General features: G+C 44.8%; 1 protein-coding gene across 1 annotated transcript; it reads left to right on the top strand.

Moving 5' to 3' along the window:
• lrrc66 (leucine rich repeat containing 66) lies at positions 1–10,839 on the top strand. The gene is made up of 5 exons (XM_084185545.1): positions 1–95; positions 1,692–2,126; positions 4,942–5,111; positions 5,200–5,545; positions 5,746–10,839. The coding sequence occupies exons 1-5, from the start codon at positions 80–82 to the stop codon at positions 10,617–10,619; spliced, it is 5,841 nt and encodes a 1,946-aa protein (XP_084041671.1). The 5' UTR covers positions 1–79; the 3' UTR covers positions 10,620–10,839.
• The last annotated feature ends 2,845 nt before the right edge of the window (positions 10,840–13,684 follow it).

Raw genomic sequence — 13,684 nt, 5'->3', positions numbered from 1 at the left:
AGTAAAATAATCTGCTACCTTTGCCAGTGCACTGGGTGGGGAGAGAGTGAGAGTCACAAGTTCGCTTCGGTTGTATGCAATGTGGACACGGAAGGGTGAGCTTGAATTTATAGTTTTGTTTATGACGTGTGCCAATATTGCAGTTTGTGTTTCTAAATTTGAGACTAATGTGTGTGTTTTGATTCTGTTTGGGTGTTTTTGTATGTGTTAGACGTACAGTGAGGGAAAAAAGTATTTGATCCCCTGCTGATTTTGTACGTTTTCCCACTGACAAGGACATGATCAGTCTATAATTTTAATGGTAGGTTTATTTGAACAGTGAGAGACAGAATAACAACAACAAAAAATCCAGAAAAACGCATGTCAAAAATGTTATAAATTGATTTGCATTTTAATGAGGGAAATAAGTATTTGACCCCTCTGCAAAACATGACTTAGTACTTGGTGGCAAAACCCTTGTTGGCAATCACAGAGGTCAGACGTTTCTTGTAGTTGGCCACCAGGTTTGCACACATCTCAGGAGGGATTTTGTTCCACTCCTCTTTGCAGATCTTCTCCAAGTCATTAAGGTTTCGAGGCTGACGTTTGGCAACTCGAACCTTCAGCTCCCTCCACAGATTTTCTATGGGATTAAGGTCTGGAGACTGGCTAGGCCACTCCAGGACCTTAATGTGCTTCTTCTTGAGCCACTCCTTTGTTGCCTTGGCCGTGTGTTTTGGGTCATTGTCATGCTGGAATACCCACCCACGACCCATTTTCAATGCCCTGGCTGAGGGAAGGAGGTTCTCACCCAAGATTTGACGGTATATGGCCCCGTCCATCATCCCTTTGATGCTGTGAAGTTGTCCTGTCCCCTTAGCAGAAAAACACCCCCAAAGCATAATGTTTCCACCTCCATGTTTGACGGTGGGGATGGTGTTCATGGGGTCATAGGCAGCATTCCTCCAAACACGGCGAGTTGAGTTGATGCCAAAGAGTAGTTCTGGGCTTATTCCTCACCGTTCTCATGATCATTGCAACTCCACGAGGTGAGATCTTGCATGGAGCCCCAGGCTGAGGGAGATTGACAGTTCTTTTGTGTTTCTTCCATTTGCGAATAATCGCACCAACTGTTGTCACCTTCTCACCAAGCTGCTTGGCGATGGTCTTGTAGCCCATTCCAGCCTTGTGTAGGTCTACAATCTTGTACCTGACATCCTTGGAGTGCTCTTTGGTCTTGGCCATGGTGGAGAGTTTGGAATCTGATTGATTGATTGCTTCTGTGGACAGGTGTCTTTTATACAGGTAACAAGATGAGATTAGGAGCACTCCCTTTAAGAGTGTGCTCCTAATCTCAGCTCGTTACCTGTATAAAAGACACCTGGGAGCCAGAAATCTTTCTGATTGAGAGGGGGTCAAATACTTATTTCCCTCATTAAAATGCAAATCAATTTATAACATTTTTGACATGCGTTTTTCTGGATTTTTTGTTGTTATTCTGTCTCTCACTGTTCAAATAAACCTACCATTAAAATTATAGACTGATCATTTCTTTGTCAGTGGGCAAACGTACAAAATCAGCAGGGGATCAAATACTTTTTTCCCTCACTGTATCAGATTAATTTTTAATATTGTGTGTTCATATATTGTCTTTCATGTTGAAACTCACATCTCACTAACTTTAGTTATTGTCTCTTGTTTTACCTATGTAGGCACAGGGCTGTTTGTGATGGCCGTGTCTCAGTGGATGTTCTGTGCTGCAGTGCTGCTCCTCCTCATCCAGGGGCTCCAGTGTTCTCCCACTCCCCCTGCTTGTCCTGAGCCCTGCCTTTGTCAGAGAGGTCTGCTAAACTGTTCCTCCATTGGCCTTTCCCAGGCCCAACAACATATTCCATCCACTGTCACTGAACTAGATCTATCCCACAACCTGCTGAACTCCCTTACCCCCTCGTGGCCAAGTTGGGGGCTTAAGAATCTATGGCTTGGACACAACAGCATCACACACCTGTCTCTGTGTGTTCGGAGGACCTGGAGGGGTAAACATTGGAAAGTCCCCCTCTCACATAGCAGAGGGAGATGTGTGTCCTGGGCCCCGGCTCTGCAGCTGCTGTCTGCTGAGATGAACCAGCTAGAGATGATCCCTGAGGGTGAGTCTCTTTCACACACACTCACACACAAATACATAAGGAATTGCTTCGCTGTACTATAGATGTAGTTACACTAATCATGAACAGGTGACTTTGCCTAACACATAAATAAGCACACATGCTCACACACACGCATTCACACCCATACTCTTATGAATGATTATCCTTAATAATTAGGACCTTGCTCTATTAGAAAATTATTAAACCAGCCCTGCCAATCACAAAATGAATTTGACAAATCATTGCACAATCTTCAGCCAATCCTAGAGGCTATTTCCTGACATTCCAATGGCTCATAAGAGGGTGTAAAAGTGCAATGATTGTGTTTTAAAAGAGGGCAACGCCTCAATCATCATTTTAAAGTAGTATTTAATCTCTATTTGTTAACATTCCATCAGAGGAGTTGAACCTTTGTGTTTTATATGTATTCACTGGTGATTGTGAGTGTTTTCTCCTAGTTTGAGGTTTGTGAGGACTGTGGGCAGTTATGTGAGCTCTATGAGACAGACAGAGTGCTCTCTATGCTGCTTGATATTCTGCTCACAGTCTCTCAGTGCTCCTCTAATGAAGCCCAGACCCACAATGTCTCACTTCAGCTTAGCAGTCTCAGCCTAGTGAAAAGAGGAGACCGCAGGAGAGACTGAATATCATAGTGTGAAATAAGTGCTGTCAACAGAAACTGCTTGGCTTTAATCAATCATAACAGTACACATATTTCTACCCAACCCCAGTGATTTGTTTGTAGTCCCGGGCAGTGGTGTAAAGTACTTAAGTACAAATACTTTAAAGTGCTACTTAAGTCATTTTTGGGGGGTATCTATACTTTACTATTTATATTTTTGACAACTTTTACTTTTAATTCACTACATTCCTAAAGAAAAGAATGTACTTTTTACCCCATTCATTTATCCTGACACCCAAAAGTACTTGTTACATTTTGAATGCTTAGCAGGACTTGAAAATGGTCCAATTCACACACTTATCAAGAGAACATCCTTGGTCATCCCTATTGCCTCTGATCTGGCAGACTCACTAAACACAAATGCTTTGTTTGTAAATTATGTCTTAGTGTTGGAGTGTGCTCCTGGCTATCCGTAAATAAATACAAAACAGGAAAATTATGGCGTTGGTTTGCTTAATATAAGCAATTTGAAATGATTTATACTTTTACTTTTGATACTTAAGTATATTTTTGGGTAACACTTTACTTGACACCCAGTGTCATAACACAATATGACATGCTTATAACCATGTCATAATATGTCATAACAGCTGACATAACGTGTCATAACCTGTCATAATATGGTCATAACACTGTCATGACCCATATATTTACACCCGTTGTGACATATATTGCGTTATTTTATGGCTGGTTATGAGACCACATTTATTCAAATTAGTTTGTCCCCTGCCAAGAAGTTTCCTTCTGTTTAAAAGTTAGTTTCTTAAATCCTTTGTTGTTGGTGGAATTAATTATTTAGTCATGTTTTTTTTTTCATCATATTTTAAATAGCTTGTAGAAAATGCACTTTATGGCACCGTCATGAAGCATTATGACCATCCTGTGTCATTTTACTAGGACTAAGAAAATACACTTTATGACACTGTCAAGAAGCATCATAATCATATAAGCTAGATAGGCCTATCACGTACATGCCCTTATGTCAGTCATCAGTTAAAAAGAGGGTGTCTTGTCCTGTTCCTTAAATCTGCTCCTGCATTCATCCCAGTCATCAGCAACAGAGCATTGGGGTGTGCGCAATTACAATTATAATTTAATATGGTCAATAAAAAAACAAATATATACAACACAAACATACTGTTGACACGTAGGCTATGATGTAATGGAATGTTTTGCCTTGTGTGGTAGGTTTTGTGGATTTTGACACTTATGTAGGTGTCATAACCAGCCATACAATAACTACTGTGGTAGGTTTTGTGGGTTTTTACACTCTTTTGTAGGTGTCATAACTAGCCATAAAATAACGCAATATATGTCACAACAGGTCTAAATATGTGTCATGACAGTGTTATGACCATATTATAACAGGTTATGACAAGTTATGTCAGCTGTTATGACATATTATGACATGGTTATGACCGTATCATAATGTGTTATGACGCTAGGTGTCAAGTAAAGTGTTACCACCAAATACTTTTAGACTTTTACTCAAGTAGTATTTTACCGGGTGCCTTTAACTTTTACTTGAGTCATTTTCTATTAAGGTATCTTTACTTTTACTCAAGTATGACGATTGGGTACTTTTTCCACCACTGGTCCCAGGACAGAATATTCAGTGTATAGTTAAAAACAAAATGGTTACAAGTACTCTACAATGTTATTGTCAATTACTCAAATACTGTTGGCCCCAGGTCTTGTTATACATTCTAGTAAAAAGACCACTGGGTCATTATGTTATCACCACACCGTAGAAGTGTCACCATAATGGCCCAGGGAAGTAAACACTACAGTGTGTACACTAGAGTAAATTATATTATTATATATTATATTATAGAGTAAACAGTGGGAGGAAACCCTATCAGTGCCTGTAGTTCAGTCCTGACAGGTATAGGCAGCAGTACGGACATGTAAGGGCAGGTATTCATTCATCTCAGGCTGGTATGCTGCTCGTAAAGCTCTAGGAGGAATGTCAGGCTGCTGCCCATGTATAGAACAGTACAAAGGTGAGCAGGGGACTCACACCTTTCAAATACCATCCTCTGTGCATTTATACAGAGGACAAACACGGGCCGTCCCAGTCATCTGTGTAATTACACCACTGTTACTCTAATGTGTTTGTCTTTTGTTTTTCAGGCCTGGGAGGCAGTGAGTTGCTACAGGTGCTGCAGCTCTCCCACAACATGATCTCTGACCTGCGACCTGGAGACCTGAGCAGGTGCCCCCTTCTGAGAGAGCTCCACCTGCAGCACAACCGTATCTCCAGCCTCCACCCACTGGCACTCAGGGACCTGCCGGAGCTCAGGGTAACTATACACACCAGCCATTTTGTTATCCTTTTCTTCCCACCTGACCAGATTTTTGATATTCATGTTCATAATGTCATCCTTCAAGGTCCTGGATCTGAGCTTCAACTTGTTGACCACGATCACTCCATCAGCCTACCTGACGCTGCGTAAACTGAATGCCCTGGTGGAGGTGAGTGGGAACAGGTGGAGGTGTGACTGCAGCCTGCGGAGCTTGAGGAGGAAGATGACCTATGACAGGGACAGGGCCCTGCAGCAGACCTGGAGGGGGGTGATGTGTTCCTCCCCCTCCACCCACGCAGGTAGAGACCTGTTACACCTGGAGGACAGTGACCTCACCTGCTCTACTGCTGAGAACAGGGTGGGGCTCCACCAGGATGTGACAGCGGATAAAGGGACAGAGATCCTGCTGCCCTGTGGCTCTTCAAAGGAAGGTAACACACTTCTTTCATTTCTGATACATTACACCAGGGTACTTAATTGTTACCCAGAAATAATTTGATATTGATATAAAAACAGCTGCATTGGACCTTTCATTTCTGTTTGTGTGTGATGAGTATATGGCTAACAACCATAAGAATTGTAATCACGCTTGGCTTTATAACAGTATCCCACTGTTTGTGATTTGTTCTAGATTCAACATGGTGGACGCCCAATGGACAAGTTCCTGGGAGCCAGGCAGGCCTGCTGATCAGTGATATCACAGAGCGAGATGCAGGACTGTACGTGTGCGTCTCTGGGCCAGACGAGGAGTCTGTGTCTGTATTCGACCTGCGCGTTCACAAGACACAGAGGAAAACCAGAGACACTAGGAGTTTACACAGGGAGCGGCTACAGATTAACCCAGAGTTAGGCAGCATCCAGAGGGAAAGTCAGGAGACAGACCTGAACTCTCTAGACCTCCACAGGGCTATCCAGAGAACACAGTCTGACCTGGTCCTGGCTGTCTGCCTGTCTGTGTTCATCACCTTCCTGGTAGCATTTGTACTTGGTGCTCTGACCAGACCTCTCCTGGACGCTCTCTGGAGGAGGTGCTGTAGGTGCTGTAACCGTACCAAGCAAAGCCCCTCCCCACCCGAGTCGGTCTCCTATGCTGGGCGGGCCCCCTACGACAACGAGGCCTATTCAGATGAGGAGGAGCAGGAGGAACTAGGGACACACAGGGAGAGGAGAGTGACATTTAGCGGCCATCCTTCAGAACTAAGGGATCAGAATAGCATTCCATACTATGATACTGTGGCCAATGGCAGACAGGACAACCTTGTTGGGGAATATGATGCAACATATGAGAATGTTCAGGAGAAGGATACCTCACACCCCTCCCTTGAGGTCTATCACCCGCCTGAGGAGGAGAAGCCTAGGGCACGGGACTCAGTCAGCTCAGGAAGCTCCCAACATGACAGCCCAGAGACAGACACTCACAGTAGAGACAGAGACCTCTCTGATATCTCTCTGGGTGAACCACAAGGGGGCGCTTACCCAGTCCATACCCACGGCATGGAGTTTAAATCCATCCCTGACCCAGATGAGTTGCAGGGGTGTCGAAGCTCATCTGTGTCTTCACACTCTGACCAGGACAGTCCAGATAGGGGTCAGGATATGGACTGGCCCAAAGACAATTTGGCTCAGAGATTGGAGGAGGCGCACAAGACCCGGAATAATCCCTGGGAGCGTCAATCCCCCCAGAAGGAAGACGACTCCTTTGAGCGGAGTTCAGATGTACCTACGGTTAAACCAGTTGATGTGCCACAGATCAATATTGGCAGAGTGGGTGAGATCCCTGGATTTACCGCTGAGCCCTTTGCTGATTGGAAATCAAACATGGCAGATCCCAACCCAATGGATCCTGAGCTGTGGAACGACAGCGGAGAGAGCTTTGAGTTCCCTGATTCCATCCGAAGTGCATCGGCACGGTCCAGTAGTCAAGATCTCTCAGGTTCTGCTTTTGCCGATCAGTTGAGAAAAGAGTATGAACAAGCGCAGAATAAAGAAACGCTTGTAAAAGACCAGAGGGAGAATGATAAGTCTAGCTCCAGCAGCTCAAGTGACAGTGGCAATGAACCTACAGAGTACACTGTGAACCCAGAGACGAAGGTAGTGAAGGAGAAGGAGATTGTCCAGGATGCACTGCTTACACATGATAGCACCCCAGACCCTGCTGCAGTGAACCCCTATCTCAAAAATGATGTCAGTTCGGATACGCAGCACTATAAGGACCCAGTCAGTCCCTCTCCAGATGAGGAAGGATTTAATGTGAGTGAACTGAGACAGAAAGTTCAACGCTCTCCTGTGTTTTCAGAGCACTCTGATTCGTCCAGTGATTGTAGGGATGAACCCACAAAGTACACATTAAACAAGGAGAGCGATGAGGAAGAGGAGGATGAAGCTCAAGTCCCAGATGTCACACACAAAGATCCATCTCTCAGTCTTGGAGATATTAATGTATCTTTGGCCCCAAGGAAAGCTCTCAATATTGGCTTCTCCAAGGAGGGTTTTCAATATCAACCAGAGCCTGAGACCAGGTCGACTGGCTTGGATCTAACCACCCAGAGTGCAATCAGCACAAAGGAGCCCCTTCCCCAACCTTCATTGCCCTCAGATGTGGCAAGGGATGAAGACCCACCAGTTTCAGTCTACATCCCCAGACTCAGTAAGCGTCTAGATATCCAGCCTCCTCAGAAAGCTTCACCTGCTCCCCCAAAAACACCACCAACCTCTGAATCCTCTTCCAGCAGTGAGAGTAAAGATGAGACTACAGATAACTCAGTGAAACTTGACAGAGAGGTCCCAGATGTCTCACATAATAATTCATTTCTCAGTCTTGGAGACATTAATGTCTCTTTGGCGCCAAGGAAAGCTCTCAATATCGGCTTCTCCAAGCAAGGTTTTCAATATCAACCAGAGCCTGAAAACAGGTCGACTGGCTTGGGTCTTTCTTTCCAGAGTGCCATCACCCCAAAGGAGCCTTCATTGCCCTCAGACGGGACAACGGCTGGAGAGTCTCCAGCTCCATTCTATATCCCCAGCCTCAGGAGACGTCTGGATATTCAGCCTCCTCAGGACACTCCACTTGCTGCTCCACAAACACCACCACCCTCTGGTTCACCCTCTTCCAGCAGTGAGAGTGAGGATGAGACTACAATTAATCAGAAGAGAGAGGAGATAGCTAAGGTCCCAGATTCATCTTTCATTCCCGCAGGCATTGATGTCTCTTTTGCTCCAAGGAAAGCACTCAATATTGGCTTCTCCAAGGAGGGTTTTCAATATCAATCAGAGCCAAATTCGTCAGGCATGGGCCTAACCTCCCAGATTGCCATCAGTACAAAGCAGCCCCTTCCCAAATCTTCAATTCCCTCAGATGGGACAAGGGATGAAGAGTCTCTAGTTCCACTCTATATCCCCAGATTCAGGAGACATGTGGATATTCAGCCTCCTCAGGAGACTCCACCTGCTGCCCCACGAACACCACCACCCTCTGGTTCGTCCTCTTCCAGCAGTGAGAGTAAGGAACTTGACAGAGAGGTCCCAGATGTCACACACAAGGATCCATTTCTCAGTCTTGGAGACATTAATGTCTCTATAGCCCCAAGGAAAGCTCTCAATATCGGCTTCTCCAAGGAGGGTTTTCAATATCAACCAGAGCCTGAGACAAGGTCGCCTAGCTTGGGTCTCTCCTCTCAGAGTGCTATCACCCCAAAGGAGCCGCTTCCCCAAAATCGATTGCCAGAAGGGACAAGGGCTGGAGAGTCTCCACTCGATATCCCCAGCCTCAGGAGACGTTTAGATATTCAGGCCCCTCAGGAAACTCCACCTGCTTCCCCAGGTTCACGCCCACCTGCTGGTTCATCCTCTTCCAGCAGTGAGAGTGAGGATGAGACTACAATTAATCAGAAGAGAGAGGAGATAGCTAAGGTCCCAGATTCATCTTTCATTCCCGCAGGCATTGATGTCTCTTTTGCTCCAAGGAAAGCACTCAATATTGGCTTCTCCAAGGAGGGTTTTCAATATCAATCAGAGCCAAGTTTGACTGGCATGGGTCTATCCTCCCAGATTGCCATCAGTACAAAGCAGCCCCTTCCCAAATCTTCAATTCCCTCAGATGGGACAAGGGATGAAGAGTCTCTAGTTCCACTCTATATCCCCAGATTCAGGAGACATGTGGATATTCAGCCTCCTCAGGAGACTCCACCTGCTGCCCCACGAACACCACCACCCTCTGGTTCATCCTCTTCCAGCAGTGAGAGTGAAGATGAGACTACAATGAACCAAAAAAGAGAAGAGGAGAAAGCTAAGGTCCCTGAAGTCACATATAAGTATCCATCTCTCAGTCCTGGAGACACACCCATTAATGTCTCTTTTGTTCCAAGGAAAGCTCTCAATATTGGCTTCTCCAAGGAGAGTTTTCAATATCAACCATCAGAGTCAAAGTATGAGAGTATCACCACCACAAATGATAGAGGCTTTCAGGAAGACACCAAGCCTGCTCCCAAACTGTCTTTGCCCAAAACATCAAGCCTTTCCTCCGCCTCCTCAGACAGGGCGAGAGCTGAGGAGCCACCAGTTCCACTCTACATTCCTGGACTCCGGAGGCATCAGAATATCCAGCCCTCTCAGGATGCTCCACTTGCCAAATCGTCCTCTGCTAGCAGTGAGAATGGAGATGAGCTTACAGAACACACAAAGAAACCAGGGAGAGACGTCACAGATTTCTCGCTCAGTCCTGGGGACACACCCATTAATGTCTCCTTCACCCCAAGAACTGCTCTCAATATCGGCCTTTACAACCCAGCCAGTACCACAGATGAGGTAGAGAGGAAGACCGGAGCAGAGGACAGGTGGGATAGGCCAGGGCTTGGTGGTCTGAAGGCGCTGTCAGAGACACAAAGGTGGGACACAAAGGACAGTTCTACAAACATGAATGTTTCTTTCTCTCAAATGAGTGCTCTCAATATCAACTCAGACAGCAGCACAGATGAGGTGGGCAGGAGAGCCAGAGCAGACTACAGCAGCCCCTTTCTAGAGGGCACCATTAGCAGAAAGGACGGAGGCTTTGAGGAAGAAACCAATCCCTCTCTCAAACTGTCTTTGCCTAAAACATCACGTTTTTTCTCCACTTCCACTGATGAGGCGAGGCATAGAGAGTCTCCACTCCAAATCCCCCGCCATAGGAGGCGTCTAGTTGTAGACATTCAGCCCCCCCTGGCTCCACCTGCTGCCCCAGGAACACCATCACCTTTCCCAGAGGGAGAAGAGGCAGCTGGTTCTGGATGGAAGAGCAGGGGACAACAGAGGAGGAGAGCCATGGATGGATTTGGCCGTACCGCCATGACACAGGAAGATGAGGGAGAGAGGAGCTATATGGGGTTATTGGCTGCTAAACCATTCGGCACAGCTCGTCAGTATCAGAGCATTACCTCAGAGACCATTATGACCACACAGCATAGTGAGATCTCTGAGAGGGATGGTTCTGACCTGACCTTCTCCACTGTGAGACACAGTGAGGCTTAAGACCGACTGTATTTGTTTGTGCTGATTTAAGAAAGGTTGCATTTAATATTGAGAAAAACGCAGCAGATGACAAAGAGATCAGATGTTGGATATGAGTAATTTGTGCTGTAAAACAAGACATGTTTATCGTAATGAAAATAGCTGTTTATATGACTTTGAATGATATAATAGACTGAGGGATTGTAAAGGTGGGAGCATTAAACACTATTTTAATTTCCCAGATTCTCGTCCTTACCTACCTTACTCGATACACAAATCCACTTTTTCTTTTGCTACAAAAAAGATCTTCCTGACTGCCTCCTCCACATGATGTGTATGTACAGACTGGTCTCATAGACTAGACGTAACATAGTAAATGTAAATCCGGGACACTCAAATGAGTATGATACACTATATACAGTTGAAGTCGGAAGTTTACATACACTTAGGTTGGAGTCATTAAAACTCGTTTTTCAACCACTCCACAAATTTCTTGTTAACAAACTAGTTTTGGCAAGTCGGTTAGGACATCTACTTTGTGCATGACACAAGTAATTTTTCCAACAATTGTTTACAGACAGATTATTTCACTTATAATTCACTGTATCACAATTCCAGTGGGTCAGAAGTTTACATACACTAAGTTGACTGTGCCTTTAAACAGCTTGGAAAATTCCAGAAAATTATGTCATGGCTTTAGAAGCTTCTGATAGGCTAATTGACATCATTTGAGTCAATTGGAGGTGTACCTGTGGATGTATGTCAAGGCCTACCTTCAAACTCAGTGCCTCTTTGCTTGACATCATGGGAAAATCAAAAGAAAATCAAAAAACGTATTGTCGGAAGCTTGTGGAAGGCTACCTGAAACATTTGACCCAAGTTAAACAATTTAAAGGAAATGCTACCAAATACTAATTGAGTGTATGTAAACTTCTGACCCACTGGGAATGTGATGAAAGAAATAAAAGCTGAAAGAAATCATTCTCTCTACTATTATTCTGACATTTCCCATTCTTAAAATAAAGTGGTGATCCTAACTGAACTAAAACAGGGAATTTTTACTTGGATTAAATGTCAGGAATTGTGAAAAACTGAGTTTAAATGTATTTGGCTAAGGTGTATGTAAACATCCGACTTCAACTGTATACACAAAAGTATGGGGACACCCCTTCAAATTACAGTATTAGGCTATTTCATTCACATCCATTGCTGACAGGTGTATAAAATCGAGCACACAGCCATACAATCTACATAGACAAACATTGGCAGTAGAATGGCCTTACTGAAGAGCTCAGTGACTTTCAATGTCGCACCGTCATAGGATGCCACCTTTCCAACAAGTCAGTTCGTCAAATGTCTGCCCTGCTAGAGCTGCCCCGGTCAACTGTAAGTGCTGTTATTATGAAGTGGAAACGTCTAGGAGCAATAACAGCTCAGCCACGAAGTGGTAGGCCACACAAGCTCACAGAACGGGACTGCCGAGTGTTGAACCTTGTAAAGATCGTTTGTCCACTCACTACCGAGTTCCAAACTGCCTCTGGAAACAACGTCAGCACAATAACTTTTAGTCGGGAGCTTCATGAAATGGGTTTCTGTGGCCGAGCAGCCGCACACAGGCCTAAGATCACCATGCACAATGCTAAGGATGGAGTGGTGTAAAGCTCGCCGCCTTTGGACTCTGGAGCAGTGAAAATGCATTCTCTGGAGTGATGAATCACGCTTCACCATCTGGCAGTCCGACGGACGAATCTGGGTTTGGCGGATGCCAGGAGAACGCTACCTGCCCCAATGCATAGTGCCAACTGTAAAGTTTGGTGAGGAGGAATAATGGTCTGTGGCTGTTTTTCATGGTTCGGGCAAGGCACCTTAGTTCCAGTGAAGGGAAATCTTAACACTACAGCATACAATGACATTCTAGACGATTCTGTGCTTCCAACTTCGTGGCAACAGTTTGGGAAAAGCCCTTTCCTGTTTCAGCATGACAATGGCCCGTGCTCAAAGCGAGGTCCATCCAGAAATGGTTTGTCGAGATCGGTATGGAAGAACTTGACTGGCCTGCAGAGCCCTGACCTCAACCCCATCGAAGACCTTTGGGATGAATTGGAACACCGACCGCGAGCCAGGCCTAATCGCCCAACATCAGTGCCCGACCTCACTAATGCTCTTGTGGCTGAATGGAAGCAAGTCCCCGCACCAATGCTTCAACATCTAGTGGAAAGCCTTCCCAGAAGAGTAGAGGCTGTTATAGCAGCAAAGGGGGGACCAACTCCACATTAATGCCCATGATTTTGGAATGAGATGTTCGACAATCAGGTGTCCACATATTTTTGGTAATGTAGTATATGTTGTGTTTGGTATATTTACATAAGATAGGTTACTTAAGTCAAAAACAAAAGGAGGGTGATTGGTCGGGGTGGATGGTAAGCATATAACGTGAACATCTAGCAACCCAAAGGTTGTGTGTTCGAATCTCATCATGGCCAACTTGAGCATTTTAGCCAATTAGCAACTACTTACAACCTTTCAGCTACTTTGCAACTACTTAGAATGTTAGCCAACGCTTCCCCTAACACTAACCATTTTAGCTAACCCTTCCCCTAACCTAGCTAACGTTAGCCAGCTAGCTAACATTAGCATTAGCACCCCTTGCTAACGTTAGCCACAACAAATTGGAATTTGTAACATATCGTACGTTTTTCAAATTCGTAACATATTGTACAAATTGCAATTTCTAACTTATTGTATGAATTGCAATTCGTGGATGATGGACATCCACAAATTAATACATACCATTCCAAACGTAACAGAATAATACGAAATGCTCTGAGACCACGTTGGTATGCATCATAAATAAACCTGTAAAGAAAGTAGCCCATACGGTGTTTGTGATGCCTTTGTCTCTGTTGTTCTATGGATACCTGGATAATAAGGTGCACACATGGTAGTTATTACTGTGTACAATAGGCCTACAGTAGCAGAACCAAATATGATCCTGTGCAATTTAGGAACACAGAATGAAACATCCTTTGACAACAATTGTTCACAATCGTTAAGGAAAATGTCAAAGCAAAAATGAAAGACAACGA

This window comes from Coregonus lavaretus, assembly GCF_964263955.1.
Source record: "Coregonus lavaretus genome assembly, chromosome: 21".
NCBI lineage: Eukaryota > Metazoa > Chordata > Actinopteri > Salmoniformes > Salmonidae > Coregonus > Coregonus lavaretus.
Note: the sequence above shows the minus strand (reverse complement) of the source record. Positions and strands in the feature narration are given on the sequence as shown.

Excerpts from the sequence above, each read along its gene's own strand:
- lrrc66 (XM_084185545.1), top strand. Across the intron at positions 2,127-4,941 it reads GCTAGAGATGATCCCTGAGG|GCCTGGGAGGCAGTGAGTTG; the intron begins GTGAGTCTCTTT and ends TTTGTTTTTCAG. Across the intron at positions 5,546-5,745 it reads CTGTGGCTCTTCAAAGGAAG|ATTCAACATGGTGGACGCCC; the intron begins GTAACACACTTC and ends GATTTGTTCTAG.